The sequence below is a fragment of the Dryobates pubescens genome, chromosome 33 (assembly GCF_014839835.1).
Source record: "Dryobates pubescens isolate bDryPub1 chromosome 33, bDryPub1.pri, whole genome shotgun sequence".
NCBI lineage: Eukaryota > Metazoa > Chordata > Aves > Piciformes > Picidae > Dryobates > Dryobates pubescens.
In genome coordinates, this window is record NC_071644.1 from 7,411,446 (window position 1) to 7,426,688 (window position 15,243).

The 15,243-nt window shown below is 52.3% G+C and overlaps 1 protein-coding gene across 3 annotated transcripts in view; it reads right to left on the reverse strand.

The window, feature by feature from the left end:
• The window catches only part of DVL1 (dishevelled segment polarity protein 1), a 79,934-nt gene that overhangs the window by 16,195 nt on the left and 48,496 nt on the right, over nucleotides 1-15,243 (reverse strand). For all 3 annotated transcript variants that reach the window (XM_054175880.1, XM_054175879.1, XM_054175881.1), the window contains exon 5: nucleotides 6,831-6,969. In XM_054175880.1, the coding sequence (XP_054031855.1) occupies nucleotides 6,831-6,969 (139 nt within the window). The remainder of the gene's footprint in view (nucleotides 1-6,830; nucleotides 6,970-15,243) is intronic.

Below are 15,243 nucleotides of genomic sequence, written 5' to 3' on the forward strand. Positions count from 1 at the left end.
AGCCTTCTCTGTTGAGCCTTGGCATGGTGCTGTTATTTTCTTCTGCTGCTATCCACCCTGTTTGAAGGAATGTCATGTGGGGGCTTGAATCCAGTGAAATCCATCAGCAGCTGCTAACAGCTACCAAGCAGTGAGAGAGGAAGAGTGTCCATGGGTTTATTCTGGTTTAATTTGTTGGTGTGTTTGGGGTGGGGGTTTTTTTCCCCAGGCTTTTTAAACTTCTAGAACCTAAGTGTGCCACTTTTGGGGTGTTTTTCTAACATATAAATCCTTAAGACACCCCCCCCCTAAGAGTGAGGAACCTCAAAATCATTCTCACGATGGAGAGGCAGAAATGGAGTTGCCTAAATGAATCTCAGAAGCATGGAACGAAGCCCAGATCTCAGATACCAGTGTCACACCACAGAGGCAACTCCCTTCTGTTCAGTATGTCAAGAAAGGCCCCAAAAAAGGCAAAGCAATGCTCCACTGGGGGAAAAAAAAGAAGTAACAACCCAACCCTGCACAGCACCAATGGAACTGGCACTGTCACAAAGACAGCAGTGCTGCCAGCCTGCCTCCCCAGGCTCCCTGCCTTCAGTTCCAGCCCCACGGCCCTGCCTTCAGTTCCAGCCCCACGGCCCTGCCTTCAGTTCCAGCTCCATTGGCTCTGCCTTCAGTTCCAGCCCCACATCCCTGCCTTCAGTTCCAGCCCCACATGGCCCTGCCTTCAGTTCCAGCCCCACATCCCTGCCTTCAGTTCCAGCCCCACATGGCCCTGCCTTCAGTTCCAGCCCCACATCCCTGCCTTCAGTTCCAGCCCCACATCCCTGCCTTCAGTTCCAGCCCCACATGGCCCTGCCTTCAGTTCCAGCCCCACATCCCTGCCTTCAGTTCCAGCCCCACATGGCCCTGCCTTCAGTTCCAGCCCCACATCCCTGCCTTCAGTTCCAGCCCCACATCCCTGCCTTCAGTTCCAGCCCCACATGGCCCTGCCTTCAGTTCCAGCCCCACAGCCCTGCCTTCAGTTCCAGCCCCACACATCCCTGCCTTCAGTTCCAACATGCAGGAACGCTAAAATCCCTCAAGCCAAGCTTGAGAGCAGCAGCCTCACAAAGGAGCTTGGTGGTGTTGTGAGGCTCCCAGGCAGCAGCTTGCACAGAGTAGGTGTGTTTCAGGGAGCTGAACGTTGCAGATGGTGGAAGTGCTCAGAGGGAGGGAAGCTCCTGCCGAGCTCTTTGAGTTCACAGAGCTATTTCAGGCATGCTAACCTCACACACTCCTTTTGCTGCCCCCCTCCCAGCCAGGCATATTTGTGTGAAGAGCCAAGAGGTGGTGTTTGGTAAAAAACAGAGCTTAAAAATCTGATAGTTCTTGGTCTGTGCAAGCAGCTGACAGCACCTGGTTTGATGAGGTTTTACCTTTCCTACAGGCACAATGAGGAGGTCTCTCAGATGCAGGGCTCCCAAAGTGCACTTGTTCAACATTCAGCCCTCTCCTGCTGGCAAACCTTGACACAAAACCCTTCTCTTACATTGCATCATAGAACCACAGAATCAATAAGGCTGGAAAAGACCTCAAAGATCACCAAGCCCAACCTGTCACCTCAGACCTCCTGACAACTAAACCATGGCTCCAAGAGCCACATCTAATCCCCTCTTGAACACCCTACCAGGGATGGGGACTCCACCACCTCCCTTGTCAATATTCTTCCTATTTCCAGTTTCATCTTCCTCCTTTTCTGGACTCATTCAACATTCAGCCCTCTCCTGCTGGCAAACACTGGCACAAAGCTCTCCTCTTACATTTTATTATCAGTATTCTTCCTCTTCCCATTTCCAGTTTCATTCTCCTCCCTTTCTCTCCCAGAATTCCACTGAGTGCTACTGAAGCAGCAGGACTCAGCTAAGCCTTTGCAGCACACAGGACATCAGGAGCATGTGAAGACAGCCAAGGTGTGTTGCAGACATCACAGGAACCTGGCAGCTCTTTGGGAGAGGCAGCAAAGAGGCAAGAGACTGGGGGAGCTTTGCTGCAGAAACCCAAGGCAAGCCACAAGATACCTTCAGGGGCTAGGAGAGAGATGTGAGTGCCCCTCCTCCACTCAGTGCTCCCACCTGCAACCAACCCCCCTGCTCACAGGCTCTGTTCCCTGCTGCACACACAGCATTAGTTGTGGAGACAGCTGAGCTAGCCCAGAGCTGAAAGAACTAAGCCTTGAAGTTTCAGCTGTCCTTTGGACTGCTAAAATCAAACTTCCAAGTCACTCCCAGTGTCCAGGCACTTGACTTGCATTGTTCACACACATATTTCACCCACTGCCACATCACACCTTGGGGCTTCAGCACTTCAGGAGTGTGCAGTGCTTCCTGTCACCTTTTTAGGATGACATCCTCAAGAGGTCACTGAGGAGAAAGGGAATTCATTGCATTCAGACACTTCATTCTTTGTACTCCATCTCCAGTCCTGCCTCCAGCTCTGGTGTCCCCAGCATCAGAAGGACACATCAGAAGCTGCTGGAGCAAGTCCAGAGGAGGGGCACAAAGATGATCCAAGGGCTGCAGCACCTCTGCTGTGAGGATAGGCTGAGCCAAGGCTCATTGGCTATGCCAGTTTCTCCCTGCTCTAGTGCACAGCAGTATCTTAAAGGGGCCTACAGGAAAGCTGGGGAGGGACTTTTGAGGGTGTCAGGGAGGGATAGGACTGGGGGGGATGGAGCAAAACTAGAAATGGGGAGATTGAGACTGGATGTTAGGAAGAAGTTGTTCCCCAGGAGGGTGGTGAGAGCCTGGCACAGGTTGCCCAGGGAGGTGGTGGAAGCCTCATCCCTGGGGGTTTTCAAGGCCAGGCTGGAGGTGGCTGTGAGCAACCTGCTGTGGTGTGAGGTGTCCCTGCCCATGGCAGGGGGCTTGGAACTGGCTGAGCCTTGAGGTCCCTTCCAGCCCTGACAATTCTCTGATTCTATGCTCACAGAATCACTGAATGGCTTAGGTTGGAATGGACCTCAGGGACCACCTACTCCAACCTTCCTGATGAACTTCCAAAGATCCAATCTACCCCTCCTGTCACTCAGCTTCAAACCATTCCCCCTTGTGCTGATGAAAAGTCCCTCTGCAGCCTTCCTGTGGGATCCCTTCAGGTATTGGAAGGCAGCTCTAAGGTCCCCCTGGAGCCTTCTCTTCTCCAGGCTCAACAACCCCAGCTCCCCCAGCCTGTCCTCATAGCAGGGGTGAACCAAGCCTTGATCTACTCTCATGCAGCTATGGCACACTTCATCACCTCTTCTTGGAGTTCCTTTTCAATCCAGAGCCTAAGTGCACGCTTGCTGCACCACTGCAGACACTGCAGCACCTCTCTCACTCTAGGAGTATCTGGATGCTACCCAGCAGCTCCAATCTATGTTTCATAAACAGCAAAATTTACCTTCTGCAGCACCCCAGAAATGAGTACAAGCTGCTGCTGCTGCTGCTGCTGCTGCACTCTGGGGAGCAAAACCAAGCCTTGATGAGCAAGAATGAGGAAACCAACATACACTGGAGATTTGGGGGGTGGGGGGGAAAGAAAGTGCAAGGCTGAGAAACAAATCTAAAAGCCTTAGCTACCAATTTCCTCCACCAGCCCTGACTGCAACACTACCAAGAACTAAATCCCACAGAGGAGATGGTTTCAAAGAATCCAGAATCATTTGTCCAACCTACACTCTGCAAAGGAAGGGGGAAAGGGAATCACTGGCTCCAGAAAACTGAGCCACAGAGTTACAAATGTTCATTTCTTAAAGGAGAAGCAAATGCCTTCAATATTTGGCAGTGAATTAGTTCAGTTCCACCAAACCAATTGCAAACTGCTGACAATAATCCTGCAGCTCCAGATGTCTGCTAGGCTCTCAGAGAGGCTTTTCCAGCATCTGCTTAGCAGAAGACAGCACCAAGCCTCTTACTGCAAAGTCACCAGGAGCTCCCTGCATCAGTCTTTAGTAAGAACACCACCTCCTAGGAGCAACCACCACCAACACTCAGTCAGATCCTGCTCTGGAAACAAAGGAAATCAGGGCTGCACTCTGCTGTAACTGTGCACAAACACATCTGCACTCACACTGCCTGCAGGCTCCTGCACTCCCCTCTAACTGTGCACAAACACATCTGCACTCACACTGCCTGCAGGCTCCTGCACTCCCCTCTAACTGAGCACAAACACATCTGCACTCACACTGCCTGCAGGCTCCTGCTCTCCCCTCTAACTGAGCACAAACACATCTGCACTCACACTGCCTGCAGGCTCCTGCTCTCCCCTCTAACTGAGCACAAACACATCTGCACTCACACTGCCTGCAGGCTCCTGCTCTCCCCTCTAACTGAGCACAAACACATCTGCACTCACACTGCCTGCAGGCTCCTGCTCTCCCCTCTAACTGAGCACAAACACATCTGCACTCACACTGCCTGCAGGCTCCTGCTCTCCCCTCTAACTGAGCACAAACACATCTGCACTCACACTGCCTGCAGGCTCCTGCTCTCCCCTCTAACTGAGCACAAACACATCTGCACTCACACTGCCTGCAGGCTCCTGCACTCCCCTCTAACATCCTGATGGCTTTGCCCAGGATTTGTCCTGAACAAACTCCTTCACTGGAACAGAAAAAATTCTTCTTTCTCTCTAACTAAATGCAGCAGAATTACCTTGGAGTGGCAACAAACCAACCCTGCTCCAAGTTAAAAACAAACCCAGTCACTGCCAAACACCCTTAGAAAAGCATCCTCAGCCTCACAGCCCTTCCATGACAGCAAGACCCCTTTGCAGCTGCCCTCCTGGATGAGCAGTCTCCTTCCCAACCCAGGCTCTGCCACCAGAGTTCCTCAGCTGTTCTTAAACAAACTTACCCCCTTCAAACCTCCTCTTTCCCCAGGCCGTTGTCTCCAGCAGATCAGGAGCATGCTGGATTGTCCTATTTGCCTCTAAAGCAAACTTCTCCCTGCCAGCACAATCTCTCATCTGCTTGAGAACATCATCACCCTACCACAACAGCATACCTTGGAGCATTCCATTGAGTTGCTCTTCCTGACTAGCTGGCCTGGCAGCTCCTCTCTGTGCCAAAAGCTCCTGCCCCAGCCTAGAAAGGAAAAGGCTCTTTCTTCTCAGGTCAGAGGCAGGAAGTTTCACTTTGCCAGTCTAGAAAGGTTTTAGCTGGGTCTAAGTGGAAAGTGCTTCAGTGGCCAGCCTGCCTGTGCTAATCCTGCCCCACTGCATATCTTGCTGCCATGGAAATGATTCATTTAGGTACAAGAAACAAAATCAGCTGCAGGGCTGTTGTTGGGTTTTGCAGGCTTGAGGGGCTTTTTTCTTGAGGGAGGCAGGGGAGGAGGGTTAGGAGCCCTAAAGGCTTTTGGAAGCCTCAGAGTGCAACCAGGTGAGCTCCTGATCTTGCCAACCCTTTATTCACAGGAGCATCCAGGTTAAGTATAAAGCACCCAGGTTTAATTCTTGTGTATCTTCAGGTGGTGGCAGCTTCACTGGAAATGCAGCCCTGCACATCTTTATCACCAGCAATGAGGGCACCCCCCCAGGCTCCTCTGCTCCAGAGCCACAGCTCCCTCAGCCTGGCCTCAGCAGGGAGATGTTCCACTGCCTCCAGCAGCTTTGTGGCTCTGGGCTGGACTCTTTGATGCAGTTCCCTGAGGTCCTTCCTGAACCAAGGGGCCCAGAACTGGACACAAGATTGCAGCTGTGGCCTCACCAGGGCAGAGCAGAGGGGGGGGAAAACCTCTCTTGACCTACAAACACGTGGCATCCCAGCCTGCCTTTGCAACAGCAGCGACTTGGATGAATTCCTGTGCTGCTCCCAGGTCCCACACTATGCAATTACCCAGGAATTCCTTTCCAACCCAGCCCCAGTGCAGTGCATGCTCATTAGGATCCTCTGCTGAAGGTACTTTTGTTACAATACTCACACCATGACTTGGTAAATAGGCAGAGAGCTGCACAGGGCTTTGATCTTCAAATGTGATCACCCTTGCTATTAAAAAGGGAAGAGCAGGAAGAGAGTTTCTGCTCTTAATGGGAACAGTGACTACAGGCAGCTTGGAAAGTGACTCCAATAACTTTATGGTGATTATACACAACATGATGAATTCTCAGTGCTGGGTTGGAATGGCATGGCATGGCATGGCATGGCATAGAATAGAAATAAGAATAAGAATCTTCATTCTATTCTTATTCTTATTTCTAAGAAGAGAAGAGAAGAGAAGAGAAGAGAAGAGAAGAGAAGAGAAGAGAAGAGAAGAGAAGAGAAGAGAAGAGAAGAGAAGAGAAGAGAAGAGAAGAGAAGAGAAGAGAAGAGAAGAGAAGAGAAGAGAAGAGAAGAGAAGAGAAGAGAAGAGAAGAGAAGAGAAGAGAAGAGAAGAGAAGAGAAGAGAAGAGAAGAGAAGAGAAGAGAAGAGAAGAGAAGAGAAGAGAAGAGAAGAGAAGAGAAAAGAGAATTAACGAGGTTGGAAGAGACCTTTGAGATCATCAAGTCCAACCTATCACCCAGCACCATCCAGTCAACTAAACCATGGCACCAAGCACCCCATCCAGTCTCTTCCTAAACACCTCCAGTGATGGTGACTCCACCACCTCCCTGGGCAGCCCATGCCAATGGCCAATCCAAAGGCCATCCAATCCACCCCCCAAATCAGAGGCAGCAGGGAACAAAAGAAAAGAAGGAGGAAATTAAAGGAAACTAAGACTGAATGAAAAGAGAAGGCAGAAATCTTCCCACCCCCCCAGCCAGAGCCTCTAGGGAAGCTCAGAGTAGAGGCAAGGGGCTGGGAAACAGATGCAGAGAGCACTTGAGAGTGACTGTGGCAGTGCCCTACCTGCTTGTGTTGTCATCATCATCAGAGTCAATGAAGCTGCTGGATTCCAGCTCACTGCTCATCATGGTGGAGGAGCTGTCGTACCCCGGAGGGTGCTCGCGGTGCCTGTCCAGTTTCGGGTGCCCGTTGATCCGAGGCACTGCAAACCAAACCCAGAAGACAGTCAGGGAGGAAGGGCAAGGGAGAAGTGACACTGCCAGGAGCATGACACTCAGGCTGACAGCTCTGCAGGAGGGTCCTTATACCAAAGCCAAGCTCCCTGCAGAACCTAACCCCATCACTCCTTGAGGAATTCTATCAGTGCCACAGCCAGCAATCCACCTCTCACAGGATCACAGGATCACCAAGCTTGGAAGAGACCTCAAAGATCATCAAGTCCAAGCTGTCACCACAGCCCTCACGACTAAATCATGCCACCAAGTGCCACATCCAATCCCCTCTTGAACACCTCCAGGGATGGGGACTCCACCACCTCCCTGGGCAGCACATCCCAATGGCCAGCAACTCTCTCTGGGAAGAACTTTCTCCTCACCTCCAGCCTAAACTTCCCCTGGCACAGCTTGAGACTGTGTCCCCTTGTTCTGGTGCTGGTTGTTTGGGAGAAGAGACCAACCCCCTCCTGGCTACAACCTCCCTTCAGGGAGTTGTGGAGAGCAATGAGGTCTCCCCTGAGCCTCCTCTTCTCCAGGCTAAACAATCCCAGCTCCCTCAGCCTCTCCTCCACTGGTGCCCCCCATTCCTGTCCCCATGCCTCCAGCACCCTGTCTGGCAGCACAGCTGCGTCAGAGTCCTGTGTTCTGGACCATTCCACATGCACAAAATGCTTCACAATGATTTCTTACTGCTCCCTGCTTGTGCCAAACCTGTCAGACACAGACATTCCTGGGGCCAGTCCCCTCAGTCCCAATGCCCTTGACTCAAAGTCATCTTCTTCTGGAGGTACTTTAGGGACTGACTTCCTCTGCTTCCTTTCAGGGAGCTCTCATGGCAAGAGCCACAATCTCTAAGTGCTCTGCTTTGCCAAGAATGTTCCTCTGCCTGGAGCAACAAAAGAGCTCAGCTTGATAAGGCACCTGGTCAAGAAATAAACACCACAGGCTTCAAAGGCAGATGGAGCTTTTGAAACACACTCTCCAGACTCACAGTTCCCTCCTCCCAGGGCCAAGGGATCTGCTCTTCAGCTAGAGAATGGAAAACCTTCATAAAGGAGCAAGGTCTGCAGGTTGGGGACTGACCTATTGCAGAGCAGCTCTGGGGAAAAGGACCTGGAGGGTCCTGGTGGGCAGAAGGATGCCCCTGAGCCAGCAATGTGCCCTTGTGGCCAAGGCCATCCTGGGGTGGTTTAGAAGGGCTGTGGTGAGTAGGTCAGAGAGGTTCTCCTGCCCTTCTGCTCTGCCCTGGTAAGGCCACATCTGGAATATTATGTCCAGTTCAAGCAGGACCTCAGTGAGCTGCTTGTAAGAGTCCAGCCCAGAGCCACAGAGCTGCTGAAGGCAGTGGAACATCTCCCTGCTGAGGCAGGGCTGAGGCAGCTGGGGCTCTTGAGGATGGAGCAGAAGAGACTTCTAAACACACTCCACCTGTCTGTGTGGTTTCAGGAGCAATTCTTGGCTTGCCAGAACATCATCCCCAATGAATCAGTCTGTTGGGCTACCAGCACACTTGCAACACCACCACCCTTACAAGCCCTGCACAGGTTTCCTGGAGAGGGAATAACAACCATGGTGACAAGCAGTGGTTTGTGGCAAAGCCTTTGTGATCCTGAGTTTTGAGGGACAAATCCAACACAGCCCAGTCCCACTTGGAGTTGGGTGCTGATCAGCTGAGCCTTGCTTGCACTTTCCAGCTTCAGCAGGAAGCCAGCAGCAAGTCTGAGATATTCCAAAGAACCACAGAGCAGAGGGTTGGAAGAGACCCTGAAGACCACCAAGGCCAACCATTAACCCTCCATAGCTTGCACAGCATTTACAACAAATCTCTTTTCTGGGACCCTGTTTTGGTTGCAAGAGACCCTAAAGACCACCAAGTCCAACCATTAACCCAACCCTTTGCAGCTTGCACAGCATTTACAACAAGTCTGTTTACTGTGACCCTGTTTTGGTTGCAAGAGACCCTGAAGACCACCAAGTCCAACCATTAACCTTCCATAGCTTGCACAGCATTTACAACAAAACTCTCTTCTATGACCCTATTTTGGTTGCAAGAGACCCTGAAGATCACCAAGTCCAACCATTGACCCAACCCTTTGTAGCCTGCACAGCACTTACAACAAACCTCTTTTCCATGACCCTACTTTGGTTGCAAGAGACCCTGAAGACCACCAAGCCCCACCACTGACCCAACCCTTTGTAGCCTGCACAGCACTTACAACAAACCTCTTTTCTTTGCCCCTCCTGAGCTGTGCATTTCTCTGTTTCCTAGAGGAGCAGTATAAAAGGCCAGACTGGTTGGAAGTCAAACCAGCAGCCCTGGAGAAGACTGACTTCAATTGCTCCACTTGGAAAACAAAACCCCTCTCTTTTATTACTCCAGTGCTTGTTTTGCTTCCTGCCTTCCTCAGCCATTCATCACTTGTGACTTACAAAAGTAATCACATCAGCACTAGGTGATAGTGTTGATTTCATTGGGAGAAGCTGACATGAAGCAGAGCCCTGAGAGGAAAAGCAAGCCCCTGGTGGAAGCAGCTTTTGGGTAGCAGATTACAGTGGAAAAAAAGCCCCAAGCCCCAGGCCTTGGATTTTATCCATGTAGAAACAGGCAGCAAATTTGGGGAGCATGCTTCTCTCATCAGGGATCCTTTCTTTCCATTTGGCTTTGATTATTATGAAGTGCACAGCCCAGACAGCAAGCTGTCAGCATGGTTTGGTAATCATTCTCTGCAGAACCAGTCTGTTTATGCAGCTGGGGAGGGAGGGAGGGAGGGAGGGAGGCTGTGGTCCTCAATAGAGGAGTTGTCTCAAGTGCCCACTACAAGTCACCAGTCCTGTCTCTCCCATCACAGCCCATGCAGATTCTTCCCTGCATTCCAAGTGGGTGGTCTGAAAAAGCTTTCACTCTTGTGGACCTTTTCCACCCCAGCCCTCCATCCTGCAGTCACTTCTCTGCTGAGAGTTCAGGAGCTCATCAAGCAGGGAGCACTGCGAGCAGGTAGCTACAGATTGCAGTCCCCCAGCTCCCAGGCAGCCCTTGCACAGCTGGCAGTGAAGGACTGCTGTGAACCCAGGATGTGTTTCACAGTCTCCCACCTCATCCACTGGGGCTTATTCAGCCAGCAAATGGCTTTAGAAACTCCAGGAGCAGATTGCTGTGTGATTAAATTTGCCACTCTGAGTCATGAGCCTAATGCTGTCTAGAGATACAACTCTGTAGCTCAGCTGATTTGGGCTTTATCTCTCTACCCTCCCTGGGCAACCTGTTCCAGTCTCTCCCCACCCTCACTGGAAAGAATTTCTTCCTCATCTCCAGACTCAACCTCCCCTCTTCCAGCTCCAAGCCATTGTCCCTCATCCTGTTACTCCCAGCCCTTGTCAAGAGTCCCTCCTCAGCTCTCCTGTAGCCTCCTTCATGGAAAGGTCTTTTCCAACCTGGTTAATTCTATTCTATTCTATTCTATTCTATTCTATTCTATTCTATTCTATTCTATTCTATTCTATTCTATTCCATTCCATTCCATTCCATTCCATCCTATGCTATATCCTATCCTATCCCATTCTATCCTATCCTATCCTACCCTATCCTATCCTATCCTATCCCATTCTATCCTGTCCTATCCTATCCTATCCTATCCTATCCTATCCTATCCTATCCTATCCTATCCTATCCCATCCTATCCTATCCCATTCTATCCTATCCTATCCTACTGGAAGGCTGCTCTAAGGTCTCCCTGGAGCCTTCCCTTCTCCTAAGCCAACTGTTTGAGCCAAGTGATGCTTGGTGCTTGCTAAGGATTTTCCAGCATCACGAGATGCCAAAGGCAGAGGAAGCCAAGGTGTGGATGTGGCATCCTCAGGTATTTTCCCCTCAGGCCTCCACATTTCTGTGTTGCAAGAACCAAACTGCACTTTGATAGGATGCCACAGCCAGGGTATGAGGCACTCCTGAGCAGCTGGCTGTCCCTGCAGGGATGCACTCCTCACTCTCAGCACTCACCTGGCTGGAAGGCTGCAAACTGCCCTGTAAAATTCACTTCAGACTCCACAGCAGCAGCAGCTGCCCTGAGGGCCTCAGGCAAAGGAGATGCAAGGTCCCATTTCTGTGCAAAGGTAACAGAGCTTGTGCCAAAAAATCAAGGACAGACTCTGCCCTGCAGCCTACAAATCACTGACTCATCAAACTGGCTTGGTTGGGAAAGACCTCTAAGATCACCAAGTCCAACCATTGATCTAACCCCACCAAGGCCATGGAACCATGTCCCAAAGTGCCATGGCCACACATTTCTTGAACACCTCCAGGGGTGGGGACTCCACCACCTCCCTGGGCAGCCTCTCCCAATCCCTGACCACTGTTGCAGCAAAGAAATTGCTCCTAAGCTCCAATCTGAACCTCCCCTGGCACAGCTTGAGGCCATTTCCTCTTGTTCCATCACCTGATACCAAGGAGAAGAGACCAACCCCCACCTCACTCCAACCTCCTTTCAGGGGGTCATAGAGAGCAGTGAGGCCCCTCCTCAGCCTCCTCTTCTCCAGACCAAACAACTCCAGGTCCCTCACCTGCGCCCCCCCAGCCCTGTTCTCCAGACCCTTCCCCAGCTTTGCTGTCCTTCTCTGGACCTGTTCCAGCCCCTCAATGTCCTTCTTGGGCGTGAGAGGCCCCAAACTGAACCCAATATTCAAGGGGGGGCTTCACCAGTGCCGACTACAGGGGCAAGATCACCTCCCTGGTCCCAAGGAATTCTCAAGAGCCACAAGTCCCACGAGGCAAGTTCAGAATCAGGAGCCTGGGGAGCATCCAGCTGGGGCTTTTATCAATGCTGCAATACTTCAGGAGGGACACAAGCTCCCCAAACCCGAGCTTCCACATACCCTTGGGATCCAGTGCACATCACAGCATGGCTTAGGTTGGAAGGGACCTCAGAGACCATCCACTCCAATTCCTCTGCCATGGGCAGGGCCACCTCCCACCAGCCCAGGCTGCTCAAGGCCTCATCCAGCCTGGCCTTGGGACAGCCACAAGCTCCCTGGGCAGCCCATTCCAATCTCACCACCCTCGTACCGAAGGACTCCTCTCACCTGTGCGCTGAGCACCTCAGTTCCCCTGCACAAAAGAAGGGCACTGAGTGCTCAGGGACTGCAGCTGAAATGAAGGGTGAATACCTACGGTGGTACACGCAGGGCTGAGCTTCTGGGTAGCATCTGACTGGTTCCAAAGGCCTCATCAGGCGGTGCCACCACCTGGCACAAGTGCTCCCAGCGCGGCTCAGAGGGGAACGCTGCCGGGAGCGGAGCTCTTGTCGCCTCTCCTGCTGTGGCTGGTTCCCACCAAAGCACTTCAGCCAGGTGGGAGTGCCCATTGCCCTGCCCAGGCTGTGCCCTCTTAAGGAAATCCCTGTGCCTCTCACTGGCCAAGTCCAACAACCACCTCCAGCCGGAGCCTCCCGCACGCAGTTAGTTTTCAGGCACGGTGTGAGAGGGGGAAACAATAAAAGCAGCCTGCTGGGACACTGGAAAAATCCATTCCTGAAGACTCAAAGATCACAAAAAATAGATATTTTTTTTAGGGTTGGTGGTTGTTTTTTCTCCAGCCCAGTTTGCCACCACCCCAGAGCTGCTCCAGGTCCCTCCGCAGCGCCAGGAGCTGCCGGCAACACTCACAGCACGGCAGGGTCCAGAGGGGCTCCCTGCAGGGCAGCTCCTGCCCTCAGCCTCAGGCTCCAGAATCCCAGCTGAAAGGGGAAGGCTGTGGGGATGGCATCCCTGGGCTCCTGTGCTCCCCTCAGAGTCCTTCCATCCAGCCTGGAAACCGCTCAGAGAAGCAAAACCCTCCCATCCCTCCCATTCATTCCAGCCCCGAATGCCTGCAGGGGTGGGCAAGCTGCAGCTACTCCTTGAGTGGCCTGGGACAAACGATCCCGGGGGAAGCAAGGCTGTCCCTAAACATAAACACAAGAGAAAGGACAGTCCTGCTGCCCCGGGCTCTGGAGCTGCAGGGGATCAGGTTTCCACTGTACTAAGGGAACACAAAGCATGTGGGCCGGGGCTGGCTGATGGGCTCAGGAGACCCACCACAAACACAAGCAAACAAAACAGAACCTCTGAGTCCCATCCCATCCCTGTCCTCCACTGAGGAAGGAAAGGGAATTTCTCCCATGTAAAGCACTGCCAGGGCAATCAGCCTGCAGCATCAAGCACAGAGACACAGCCCAGAGCCCTGTGGTCCTTGAATTAGAATCACAGAATGGCTTAGGTTGGAAAGGACCTCAGAGATCATCTGCTGCAACCTCCCTGCCAAGGGCAGGGAAATTCAGCTTCAGATTCCTCCCAGGCAGTGGGCACAATGAAAGGGAAAGGCTGGATGAAGGGTGGCAGAGGTGGCTGTGCTCTGTCTGCCAGCACTCAGGCTGCCCTGATCTTGCTGCCTGCAGCAGGACTGCACCTGCAGGGCTGCAGCCACATCTCCACGCCACACAAAGTCATCGGCAGCTTTAAGCCCACTCCCAAGAGCCACAGCAGCAGCAGAATGCTGCTCACAGTCACAGGAGGAGGTGGCAAAGGACTTCAACCTGTGCTTTGGCAAATGTGCTGCCAAAGCTTCTGGGTTCTTTTCCCCCAGGCTACATCCAAGCCACCAAACTGGGTCCCACTGCAGTGAGCCCAAGGCAAAACCTGCCTCTAAGGGGGGTTGCCTCCCCTTTTCCTCTGCAAGCCTTTGCTGTAGTGCCACCAGGGTTCTGCAATCCCTCTGCCCCATTAAAATTCCCTTTTCTAAGTGTTTCTAATGCAGGCAATGCTGGGGGGGAAGGGGAAGGGGGAGTGAGGGTCAGGAACCATTATTCTAATTGAGTAAGCACTTTGACAAACCCTGCTTGCAACACTCCCAGGTATCCAAGCCCTTAGTCTAAACAGGAGTCAGTCCCTGCTCTGGTTCAATGCCTGCCCCACTAATAACCAGGGACTTTCTGCCCTGCTGACCCCCTGGCTCCTGTTTCTTCATTAGAGGATGACAAGAGTTCACAGACTGTCTGACAAAAGCCTTTCAATGTGCCACAGAGATTAGAATGAAGCACAGCCTAGGAGGTTAAAACATGTCCTCCTTGACTTTTATCAGCAGAGAGCAGGTCCTGCCTGAGGGACAAAAGCACATCAAAGCACTGCATGGAAGGAGCCCTGAAAGCAGAGGAGAGAGCAGCATCTGCTCAAGGAAGCTGTACAGAGGGGTTTGTGACACTTAAAGGGAGCAAAGGTGAGGATGTCTCAGGAAGAAGTCCTGGCCAAGCTCCCAGTCAAGAGCAAAAACACCACCACAGCTTCCAATCCCCACCAGGGCAGCCACAGGGAGTACAAGGAAGAGCTCCAAGCCCATCTGTGCAGCTCACTGCTTGCAGGGGTCAGGGGCTCTGCTGCCTAAGCCTGGAAGAATGATCAGCATCACATTGTCCACTCCTGCTTTGTGCTGGCAGCCATCTGTGTGCCACCTCCTTACCCCCTGGCTCCTGTTTGATGCTCTTTGGAACCCTGACACAGGTCAAGCACTCTGCAGAGCAAAGGCTGCCACGGGCCAGGTTCCAACCAGGGACAAAGCTCTGCTCTCACAGGCACACACAATCCTGCACTGCCAGCATCCCAGGCACAGCCAGCTGGGCACTTCAGGGGCTCAGCAAGCACCTCAGAGCTCTTTAGACAGGACAGAGGCTGTAAAGAGCAACAACTGCTGGCAAGTGCTGCTTTCAGCTCCCACTGTTCAAGTTCCCACTGCAGCTCTTTTGTAGTCCCAGCCTCTTTTCACAGAAGGGTTGGAAGGGACCTCAAGGATCAGCTGTCTAGTTCCAGCCCTCCTGCCATGGGCAGGGACACTTCCCACTAGACCAGGCTGCTCAGATTCCTTGGCTTTGAAGCTGCAGCAATGGCTGGGACTCTGCAGCAGCTCCTCTCCCCAGACACTTGGGGATCTCCAAGTGTGCCCATGTGAAGAGCTTACCAAAGCACAGGCCACTGCCCTGCAGCTTCCAGCTGGCTGCACAATGGTTAAGCTCAGCCCACAGCAAACTGAGTGTTGAAACACTCATGTCAACACCTGACATCTGCAGACTTGTCAGAAGCCCAGCAGTAGCTGTAAAACATTCTCCAGTGCCAAAGAAAACTTGTCCCTTAATTACCTCCCTAATTAGAGCTTCCACAGTCCCCTTTCCCACTCCTCCTCAGGAAACTGTCATGGGAGCTTTGTTCTAGACAGCCAGGGGTCCCAGGACCATGTGCCA